Source organism: Erpetoichthys calabaricus, chromosome 16 (genome assembly GCF_900747795.2).
Source record: "Erpetoichthys calabaricus chromosome 16, fErpCal1.3, whole genome shotgun sequence".
In the NCBI taxonomy this organism is placed as follows: Eukaryota; Metazoa; Chordata; class Cladistia; order Polypteriformes; family Polypteridae; genus Erpetoichthys; species Erpetoichthys calabaricus.
This window is the reverse complement of record NC_041409.2, coordinates 52,535,992-52,548,191: the sequence shown is the minus strand read 5'-3', so window position 1 is coordinate 52,548,191 and position 12,200 is coordinate 52,535,992. Positions and strand designations below refer to the sequence as shown.

The window sequence follows — 12,200 nt, the reverse complement described above, 5'->3', positions numbered from 1 at the left end:
GTAATGAAGAAAGGTTCACATTTCCTCCTAAACGTGTTGTGCAGGTCTGATCCACAGCTACCAGAAGCGCTTGTTAGAGGTTACTGCGACGAAAGGAGGTTTGACCAGGTGTTACATCCAAGGGTGCACTTACTTTTTCTTAACACACTGTGAATATTTGATGGGAATGTTCAATAAAGGCATGAAAGATTAGAACTGTGCGTTATTAGCTTTAAGCATATTGTGTTTGTCTGTACTTGTCACTTAGATGACAATTAGGGCATGTTTTGTGATCAATTCATGCAGAAAAACAGGTTATTCCAAAGGGTACGCATACTTTTTCTTGCCACTGTATCTGTGACTTTCTTATTTTTGTTGCTTACTTCATGCTTAGTCGTGGTGGACATTTATTGGTGGGACATGACAGACCTTGACTTGCCTTGGTGTTGGTTATTTTGAATCATTTTAAGTTGGCCATAACCCAATTATAGTATGCTATTCTGATAGATTTTTTTTGTCTTTTCTTATTTTATTGACCTCTGACTCACTTCATGAGTATTATTGTTTATTCAGTTTGAAATGTCAGTATCTTGTTGATGTTGACTTGGAATTGAGTTAAACCACTTTTGGGTTGACTGGGCATTGCATTTAGGAATGGGTATAATGTTTCTATTTGTAAGTTACTTAAACGTATAAAAATTTTTTTTCTAACCAGCCATTCTGTAAAGGTAATTTATGAGAGCCCAATAAATTTCATTTACAAATTCCAGGACAGCTGCTCAAATTTACAGTGCTTCTTGTTCATGTAATTTTTAGGGCATAATCTATTATGTGACAACGTCTTCAAGACTGGAAGATTGGCTGACCAATGAAGCAATGGAAGAGGGCCTGCGTTGCTACAGTGACAGCAACTATGTGGACGTGGACCCCACTTTTAACCCCAGTATTGATGAAGATTATGACCATCGGTTGGCTGGTGTCTCTCGTGAGAGCTTCTGTGGAGTCTATCTTAGTTGGATCCAATATTGTGCCTCACGAAGAGAAAAGGTAAAATACTTTATATAGTTGGAAAGCTGTGTGGAGAAGTCATTTTATAGTATGTGCACCCTTGGTGTACAGTAATCCCTCCTCCATCGCGGGGGTTGCGTTCCAGAGCCACCCGCGAAATAGGAAAATCCGCGAAGTAGAAACCATATGTTGATATGGTTATTTTTAGAATGTCATGCTTGGGTCACAGATTTGCGCAGAAACACAGGAGGTTGTAGAGAGACAGGAACGTTATTCAAACACTGCAAACAAACATTTGTCTCTTTTTCAAAAGTTTAAACTGTGCTCCATGACAAGACAGAGATGACAGTTCTGTCTCACAATTAAAAGAATGCAAACATATCTTCATTTTCAAAGGAGTGCAAAGCAAGCAGTCAAAAAAAAAATCAATAGGGCTTTTTGGCTTTTAAGTATGCGAAGCACCGCCGGTACAAAGCTGTTGAAGGCGGCAGCTCACACCCCCTCTGTCAGGAGCAGAGAGAGAGTTAGAGAGAGATAGAGAGAGAGATAAAAAATCAATACGTGCCCTTTGAGCTTTTCAGTATGCAAAGCTCCGTGCAGCATGTCCTTCAGGAAGCAGCTGCACACAGCCCCCCTGCTCACACCCCCCTACGTCAGCGCAAGAGAGAGAGAGAGAAAGTAAGTTGGGTAGCTTCTCAGCCATCTGCCAATAGCGTCCCTTGTATGAAATCAACTGGGCAAACCAACTGAGGAAGCATGTACCAGAAATTAAAAGACCCATTGTCCGCAGAAACCCGCGAAGCAGCGAAAAATCCACGATATATATTTAAATATGCTTACATATAAAATCCGCGATGGAGTGAAGCCGCGAAAGGTGAAGCGCGATATAGCGAGGGATCACTGTATACCAAAACCCTGAAACATATTTATAGTACAAATTTGTAAGCAAAACCAATCAGCTGGGTGCTGTTATTTTGTCATGATAGGGTTACATTATTTTTCTATTTCTTAAGTGAGAAGTCAAGCAAAATTACACCTTTTATTGGCTAACTAAAAAAATTAGAATATGCAAGCTTTCGAGGCAACTCAGGCCTCTTCTTCAGGCAAGATGTAAAGTTTGCTTGACAACTCACTACATTCATAATGGCTAACCCGGTACAACACCCTTGTTCTACTTCTTAAGAAAATACATATATCAGGAATATTGTTATTTTTTTTCCTTAATATATAAAATAGTCTGTGCCATTCATGTACTGGTGGCAACTGCTGGATATATGGCTGCCTTTGGAATACAGTAAAGCTAAATAAAGCAAATAATAATAAGATACCTGAGCTTATATTTGGGGTCAATCTCAATAACCAATGCAAAAGTTAGTTTTTTGTTTAACCTTCCTTTATAGATGTGTTTCTCTTGAAGCCCAACTATGTGATGTAGAGTCATTGTCTTTCCATTGTTTTGAAACTCTCAGGTTAATGGAGTGTTCCTAATGCAGCTGTACTAAATTTATGTTTTTTCAGCCTCTGAATGCAGATAGCAACTCTCCGCTTGTGACATTGTGCTATGGCTTGTGCGTACTGGGTAGAAGGGCATTGGGAACTGCTTCTCATCATATGTCCAGGTAATCAACAGTCTTCCGCCAAGACAGTTTCTGTCTGCTACAGTTGTGCTTGAAAGTTTGTGAACCCTTTAGAATTTTCCATATTTCTGCATAAATATGACCTAAAACATCATCAGATTTTTACTCAAGTCCTAAAAGTAGATAAAGAGAAACCAGTTAAACAAATGAGACAAAAATATTATACTTGGTCATTTATTTATTGAGGAAAATGATTGCATATTACATATTTGTGAGTGGCAAAAGTATGTGAACCTCTAGGATTAGCAGTTAGTTTGAAGGTGAAATTGGAGTCAGGTGTTTTCAATCAATGGGATGACAATCAGGTGTGAGTGGGCGCCCTGTGTTATTTAAAGAACAGGGATCTATCAAAGTCTGCTCTTCATAACACGTTTGTGGAAGTGTATCATGGCATGAACAAAGGAAATTTCTGAAGAACTCAGAAAAAGAGTTGTTGATGCTCATCAGGCTGGAAAAGGTTATAAAACCATCTCTAAAGAGTTTGGACTCCACCAATCCACAGTCAGACAGATTGTGTACAAATGGAGGAAATTCAAGACCATTGTTATCCTCCCCAGGAGTGGTCGACCAACAAAGATCACTCCAAGAGCAAGGCGTGTAATAGTAGGCGAGGTCACAAAGGACCCCAGGGTAACTCCTAAGCAACTGAAGACCTCTCTCACATTGGCTAATGTTCATGTTTATGAGTCCACCATCAGGAGAACACTGAACAACAATGGTGTGCATGGCAGGGTTGCAAGGAGAAAGCCACTGCTCTCCAAAACAAACATTGCTGCTCGTCTGCAGTTTGCTAAAGATCACGTGGACAAATCAGAAGGCTATTGGAAGAATGTTTTGTGGACAGATGAGACCAAAATAGAACTTTTTGGTTTAAATGAAAAGCGTTATGTTTGGAGAAAGGAAAACACTGCATTCCAGCATAAGAACCTTATCCCATCTGTGAAACATGGTGGTGGTAGTATCATGGTTTGGGCCTGTTTTGCTGCATCTGGGCCAGGATGGCTTGCCTTCATTGATGGAACAATGAATTCTGAATTATATCGGAGAATTCTAAAGGAAAATGTCAGGACATCTGCCCATGAACTGAATCTCAAGAGAAGGTGGTCATGCAGCAAGACAACGACCCTAAGCACACAAGTCGTTCTACCAAAGAATGGTTAAAGAAGAATAAAGTTAATGTTTTGGAATGGCCAAGTCAAAGTCCTGACCTTAATCCAATCGAAATGTTGTAGAAGGACCAGAAGCGAGCAGTTAATGTGAGGAAACCCACCAACATCCCAGAGTTGAAGCTGTTCTGTACGGAGGAATGGGCTAAAATTCCTCCAAGCCGGTGTGCAGGACTGATCAACAGTTACCGGAAACGTTCAGTTGCAGTTATTGCTGCAAAGGGGGGGTCACACCAGATACTGAAAGCAAAAGTTCACATACTTTTGCCACTCACAAATATGTAATATTCGATCATTTTCCTCAATAAATAAATGATCAAGTATAATATTTTTGTCTCATTTGTTTAACTGGTTTCTCTTTATCTACTTTTAGGACTTGAGTGAAAATCTGATGATGTTTTAGGTCATATTTATGCAGAAATATAGAAAATTCTAAAGGGTTCACAAACTTTCAAGCACAACTGTATATATATGTTAAAAATTAAAAGCATTGCCAAATGAGTTGCGTGTTTCACACCATTTCTGAAGTACATTTATGTTTCAGCCAGGTTGACTGTCATCAGAGCAGATCCTGTTTTTTTTTTTTGTTTGTGCCAATGTGAGTACTTTGTGAGAGACTTTTTTTCCACCCAGCAGTTATTCCTCACTTGTGTCTAGTCACTTGGTGGGTTCTTCTTAGTATGATAGACAAAAAAGACTCAGAAATAGGTGAAGGGAAGAAGTGCTGTTTTTCTTGCCAAATTTAAAAGATTATCACATTAAGACATATAGCTGGTTTTGAGTAAACCCTGTTTCCATGGAATTGTTGGAGTTTTTCTTCTAGAGTAACTATAAATTATATAGAAGTGGCTGACAATGTCAGAGGCTAAACTGGTATAAAGTGTTATTCTCTAAGTGATTCCTTATATGTAATAGAATAATGTTGCTTTCTCTTTTGGACTTAACCCCTCTTTGTTTTTAAGATTTTAAACTTATTTGTTCACAATATGCACTGTTATCCTCATGCTGTCTTTATGTGGTTTGTGTTTCCTTTAGTGCAAAGTTTGTTTGGACACAATAATTTAATTCTTTTCTTGGGTTTTTCATCAGCAATCTGGAGTCATTCCTGTACGGACTTCATGCTTTATTCAAGGGAGATTTCCGAATTTCTTCAGTGCGAGATGAGTGGATATTCACTGATATGGAACTTCTCCGTAAGGTGGTGGTTCCAGGAATTCGAATGTCACTCAAACTTCACCAGGTGATGAGCTGAGCTACGGCCACACATGTTGACAACATTTTCATCATTACAAAATAATGTGTATTCTTAACATATTGAACATGATATTGTACATAGTGTCAACATAATGTTGCTTTTTAAATTTTCATTTTGTGTATATACATGGGGCTACTAGTCTTAGGTGTAAATGCCAGTGCATGTGTTATTCTGCCATAGCAAAATGTACATATTACATTTTTGTTTCACATTTAGTTCGAGAAGTGTTTTTTTTTTTTGTTGTTGAAGACACAAGCAGTTATATTTTTACCCATTGTCACTTTACTCCATTCATTTGGTAAGTTAATATCTCTTCCAGATATTGGAAGCTAGTTGTTGAGCGGCGTGAAAGTCACTTTCATCATCCTTTAAGGTGTCCTCCATCATGTTCTACCTTGTTTATTCTTTCCAGCCATACAATTTAACACTCGTATAATTAAAGTACATTTAAGTCTAAAATTTGTCATAAAAATAAAATGTATAGTAGGCTGTCTATCATATTAGCAATTCATCCCATGTCCTGTATTTTACACCATATGTTTAAAATTGTTTTTTTTTTTTTTTTTGCTGTAGATGTAATGTGCGGTGTCATTGGCGACATTATAATGTCACTCACTGTTGTTGCATATTATTTATTCTGTTTATTTCAAACGCTTCACAGACCAATCAAGGTTCACAGTATGCAACTTGCAGTTTGAGGATCTTGATGACTACAGTTGCTGATCTCATCTCCTGAGTAGTCAGATTACACAATTAGAAATTGCAGGGTGTGATAAGTTGGACGAGCCTGGGACAACTTTCTACTACATTTTCATATTTCCTAAGTATCATGTGCTTGCCCTTTTTTTCTAATGTGCTGTCTAACCATGTCGCGTTAATAGCTTTTGCAAATTTGGCCTAAACTTTGGCCCTTTGTTTCTATTCTGCTGTAGTATGTTAAGCAGAAGACATCAGACAGAAGAGTCTGTCTTCTGTTTTCGAAGCCCAAAACACCTATGATCCTTGTTTCTTATTACTACATTATATTTTTTCTAATGTGCTGTCTAACCATGTCGCGTTAATAACTTTTGCAAATTTGGCCTCAACTTTGGCCCTTTGTTTCTATTCTGCTGTAGTATGTTAAGCAGAAGACATCAGACAGAAGAGTCTGTCTTCTGTTTTTGAAGCCCAAAACACCTATGATCCTTGTTTCTTATCACTACATTATATGTATTGAACTTTCACGAGTGCTTTTATTGGTTCTCAGCTGTTTCACTGGATATGTCAGAGTACATCACTGGTGGCCAGAGTACTATGCTGTGATCTCCCCAAATCACTAAGATTATGTAAATTAAGTAAGTCTCGAAAAATCTTGTAATGTGACAGGGTCTTTAGTCATGTTTCTCATTCTAAAGGCTTTCTTATTTACAAAGGTGCTGTGTAATTTCCATCTATACATCTACACTGTGTTTAACATGTATAAGAACACAAGAAATATGACAAACGAGAGGAGACCATTGAGTACATTTGTAGCTTGTTTGTTGAGCTAATAGGTAAGCTGTCCCAAAATCTCATCCATATCCTTCTTTAAGGTTCTCAAGATTTCTGTTTCGTCTATATGCCTTGGTACTATAGTTTCTTCCAGATTACTTCAGTTTTTAATGCATTTGAATTCTTGAATATGTGATTCACTGTTAAGTTATAAGAATTCTGCTGGTCTACTTAACAAGTGCTTTTGAGCATTTTGAAAACCTGGATTAGGTCTCCATGCAGTCTATAAGGCTTGGTTGCTCTCCTCTGTACAGCCACAAGTGCTGCAATGTGGTTCTTGTAGTATGGTGACCAGACGTGCACACAATACTCCAGATGTGGTCTCAGTAGTAAGTAATATACAGGGTGGCCTGTATTTATGTATATGACGTTTCACAGTCTATAGCATTTAAACTACTGTGCGAAAAGTATCAAAAATGGCATCACTTTGCAGCCTGAAAATGGGAGTAACGATGACTGGACATTGATGATCTGTGGTGACATCAAGATAGGGCACCGCCACACTACACTGTACCAATGCGACAATGGTTGAACAAAACATTCCCGCAACGCTGGATTGGCCGACGTGGGCATGTGGAATGGCTGGCTCAGTCTCCCGATTTGAACTCACCAGACTTTTTCCTGTGGGGTTACCTAAAAGACAAGGTGTATCAACATCGCATCCACAATGTGGCTGACCTACGTGCAGCTATCACTGAAGAATTTCAGAGGATACCATTACAGATTTGCCATGCCACCTGTGACAATGTTGCTCTTTATCTTCAGGCGTGTTTCAGTCTGGATGGCACATTGGTGGACCATGCCATGGAGATCACTAGATGAAAAAATATTTAAGGTTCTTAATGTTCATTTTCCATTATGTTACTTGATAATAACATTGGTAGTTTCCAGACAATAACGCCTTTTCAATCATATACATGAATATGGGCCACCCTATAGTTTAAGCATGAAATTGGTTGATTTATATTCCAACAGTTTAAATGATTTAACCTTGCTGAGATGATGAAAAAGGTTTGTCAACATAAACCCCTAAATCCCTTTCAGAGGTTACATCCTATAGCTTAGTGTCTTTCATCTTATATTTATAATTGATGTTCCTTTTGCCCATATGTAGCACTTAGCACTTTACTACATTAAACTGCATTTTCCATATGTTGACTCAGTTCTGAAGCTTGTCCAGGTCTTTCAGATTTTTTTTCTTTCTACTTAGTGCCTGTCATCTCCCCAATTTTAGTATCATTTGTTAAATTTTTTTTAAACTGTACTGAATTTTACGTCATTAATGTAAATCAGAAGAAGTAATAGTCCAGGGACAGACCCTGTGGTGCAGTCTCCTCTTAACTGTACTCTTTATACTATCTACCATCTTTTTGTGAATCCACCTGTCTGTGTTCTTGTCTCCGCTAATCAGTCATGGTATATATATATATATATATACATTTTTTTTTTTTTATTTTAATTGGCCAAAACTAAACCAGAATAATGTAACACACATTTACATAAAGTTCATTGCAAAAAAGGTAAAATTAGAGTATTATAACCAGAAACAAAAATAATGTGCCCTCCCCACCCCACTTCAAATTAAGTAGAGCATCGTAGCAGAGGTTACTAAGCTGAGACTGAGTGGCATGTTTGGCCAGAAGCTATCACTGCCTGTTTATGAATGGCCAGATTAAAGAGAAATCCTTGAGTTTTTCATGAATAGTTTAATTAAAATAAAGGCCTTTAGGTCCAGTTCATTGTAGAGGTAAGATAGTATATCCTGCTTTGGCTCTTCAGCCTGTCGCACCTCCACCGGTGCTGTTAGGTCAGCTGCAGGGTCATCAGCTGGAAACCGCCGTTCATGGATGTTTCGCCCCCTAAACCAGTACATATTCCTGCTGGGGGGCCAGTGGCATCCTGGGGACGTCTCCCCGCCACCCTCTGCAGTTGCCTTCACTGGAGTGTTGACCCCCAACCAATGTCATTGTCAAAGCCAGTAGCTCCCTTTCTCCACTTCCTCTCCCAGTGCCTTTATAGCTGTCCTCAAGCTCGAGCCTGCCACTCCCACACCGTGTAACAATAGGACTGTCGCTTTTCCAACAAAACTCCAGTAACTGACCTCCACAGGGTAAACTCTGGCTTTCCAGCCAGCCTCTTGGCACTCTGCTGCCAGCTCAGTATACCTCAAGTGCTTCCTTTCATGGGCTGCTATCATACCCTCCTCCCAAAGAATGGTTAGTTTGATGAGCAGGACACTCTTCTTCACCGCAGACCACATTACATTGTCTGGCCGGCGAGCATTTAATATCTGATTGGCTGTTTTATATTTTCATTGAGATTCTGCTTTATGTTTTATAGCATATACAAAGACATATAGGCTTAGGTAGCAGTGTTTGAAAGGTAGGAGGTTTTTAACTTCTCATGTAGCAGATACTGCATTTCGCAGTATTAATTTCAGTATATGAACTGTGACAGCATTGTAGGCATGGCATGTGCTGGGAGGTGAGGTTGGTTCCTCTGTTGTCTTCACAAATGCAGTGGTTCAAATAGGAACATTTTAAGCTTTTATTCGCAGACCCAGTAACTGGCAGCTGTTTCAATGCATGTTCGCTGAATTGGTTCGTTCACATACATTTTTCTATTCATTTTTACTTGGAAGTGTAATTTTACTTTATTGTGTTTATTTAAAACATTTGAAGACAAAATATGTTTATCTTTACCCTTTTAACATGTTATTTTACCTTTACAGTAACAGCACATTTACTCTTAAAATGCGTGGGACAATGAGGTAACATAATTGTCTTTGCTATAAAAAATAAGGACTGAACACAACAATTGTTGATATAAAAATTATATGTAAAACAGCTCCCAGAAATAAAAGTGGACATTCCATATTCATCTTCTCACCTACAATACATATGTTATGATTATATAAAGTAATCACCCATATTACCTCATTGCCCCATAAGTTTTGCTTCTTCCTGTAGCTTTTTAGCTTTGCGATTGATTGCTCCACCTGAAGTTTGACTGAATTTTTCTTTACTGTTCCAGGACCACTTTACTTCTCCTGATGAGTATGAAGAATCCTCTGTCTTATATGACGCCATTACAGCTCACGAGCAGACCTTAGTCATTGCACATGAAGGGGACCCAGCTTGGCGTAGTGCAGTGCTGTCCAACTCGCCTTCACTTCTGGCCTTGCGGCATGTCATTGACGAAGGCACCAATGAATACAAAATCATTATGCTCAACCGTCGCTACCTCAGTTTTCGTGTGATTAAGGTACTGGTAACAGAACTCTGCCATCTTTCAAGGATTAAATCCTAGATAATATGACACAACATAACATTGCTTAGCAAAAGTATTGTTTGTTTTTGCTTTGTTTTTTTCCCTCTCCTGTATAGCTGTGAAGTGTCAGGGATTGAGATTAGGCTAAGTAATTATTTTCAACTGGTGTAAATTCTCCTTGACAGTTGGATTTGTTGTTGTAAGTCTTTCTGTGCTGAGATTTCTGTGTCATTTTTCCATGAAGAGTGGAGCAGAGATGTCTATTTCCAGACTGGCAGAATAGACCAACAAGCCAGTGTGACGGTGCGGATTGGCTCCATGCTCTCTCTTCCATTTTGGGAGCTTTTTGAACCCGACATAGTCGATAGTCATGACCGGAATGAGCTGAGCAGAAAAGGACAAACACACCAAGCAAGTGGATGGTGAAAAGTTCTCAGTGCTTTCATTAAAATAAAACACGCAACAAAACAGTGTTGGAAATGTGCAGTTTTCCTTTTATAATAAATAGATAATCCATTAAAACAAAGTGCAAGTGGAAGTTAAAATGCAAATAAATGAATCCATTAAAATTAGGTTAAAACTCAGGTAGGAAACTGTCTTTTTATCCAGTGAGCCTCAGTGCCCTTTTAAAATTCTGACTCCTCTTCGGCTTGCCCTTTCCGGACCATGCAGCCCGAGAGGAATTCCCCCAGCAGGCGCAGACCACCTTCTTCACCTGGCCCGTGTCCCTGCTCTATGTCTATTTCTTCCTTTCCAAGCTCCACCTGGCAAAAGCGAGCTCTGTTCTCTCACCACCTGCCATTCTGTGGTCACTCCTGCTACTTAGACATTCAACAGGAACAACTTCTGAGTGCCAGCCACACACTCCTTTCTGGGACTCCACTCCTGTCCGCCTGCATCTTCTCATTACACCTGCTCACTCTCTCATGCTCCTGACACTTCTTCCTTTTTTTTTTAAACCTCCCTTCTCCTTTTACTTTTCGTCTTTCCTTTTTTTTTCTTCCTGCACTCATGCTTCCTTTCTTAAAATGAGCTGCCTGTGTCAGTTAGGGTCACGGGCGATCTTGCACGTGTGTGCTAAGTGCAGGGCTTTCCGCTCCCACATTGTGCATGGGAACCACTCTTGCTAGGCAGGCATAGAGAGAAGATTTTGACCTTACTATGTTGTTATAGTCACTGACTTTAGTGTTTCTTATGCCAAAAGGGGAAGCAAAATAACGGAGTGTGTCAATTCACACAATACAACATGGATTTTCAGCAGCTACCATAGATGATGCTGACTGAGGCACCAGATATGCAGCTATGTTGAGGTTGTCACACTGATGTAACTAGGGTGACTTGCAGCATTGAGATATTTTGGTGTTTCTAACCAGCTCACCTCCTGACCTTGTAAACTTTGTCCAGGGTGTGCTTCTGATCCTCAGGTAGTGCACTTTATGGTGTTATGAGTCATGCTTCTGATGAGTAAAATCAGGCAGTGCTTACCTTTTTGATTATCATATTTGATGCTTTTGCAAACAGGACTGTGTAAGCACTGAGCAGCCATTTTTGTGCTAGCATTTCTGCCTATTCATTTGGTTTAATTCAGGTTTTTTACCAAACACATCAAAGCACACATTTACTCAGTACATAGCTAGCAGCATCTAAAAATAAATACGCTATAAGAGATTGTATCCATATGACCTATTTATAATCCATATTACTAACCGAGAATGCTAAACCGGATGATGGACGCAGGCACATCCGGCCATGGGCCGTAGCTGCAAAAAGACGTACTGCGCAGGCGCAAAAAGAGTCCGCGAGAGGCGGATGAGGAGCCGCGAGAGGGGGACAAATGAGGCCGCGAGAGACGGACAAGACCACAGAAAAAAGGAGTGAGCACAGAAAAAAGACAAAAAAGGAGAAATGACGCGCAAGGAGCACCGAAAAAAGGAAAAGGCACATAAAAAAGTAGGCATAGCACGAAACACATTGCACACGAAACTAGACCCAAAAAAAAAAAAAAGAGGCTCGCGCACAACAGCAAGGCAACCCCCCCCCCCCTACAGACACCGGACAGGACACACACCAAGAGGGGGATTCAACAAGCCCATGGAACACAAAAAAAAGAACACAAAACCACCCCACAGACCCTACAAGCGACGGACGGGACACACACAAAGAGGGGGATTCAACAAGACACAGGAACACAAAAAGAAAGAAGACGCTCGCGCAACAACAATCCTCACCCCCACACACACACACACACACACATCCATAAGAAGTGACACCCAAAGCCACATATTCTAAAGTGAACGTCAACACCTTCACACTAGACAGCATAGGTGTCAGCATGGTGGATCTCCTTACAATAAA

General features: G+C 39.7%; 1 protein-coding gene across 4 annotated transcripts in view; it reads left to right on the top strand.

Annotated features, from left to right (window-relative positions):
- Positions 1-12,200, top strand: part of pcnx1 (pecanex 1) — a 217,382-nt gene that overhangs the window by 190,505 nt on the left and 14,677 nt on the right. For all 4 annotated transcript variants that reach the window (XM_028822344.2, XM_028822343.2, XM_028822342.2 and 1 more), the window contains 4 exons: positions 796-1,026; positions 2,506-2,606; positions 4,880-5,030; positions 9,609-9,839. In XM_028822344.2, the coding sequence (XP_028678177.1) occupies positions 796-1,026; positions 2,506-2,606; positions 4,880-5,030; positions 9,609-9,839 (714 nt within the window). The remainder of the gene's footprint in view (positions 1-795; positions 1,027-2,505; positions 2,607-4,879; positions 5,031-9,608; positions 9,840-12,200) is intronic.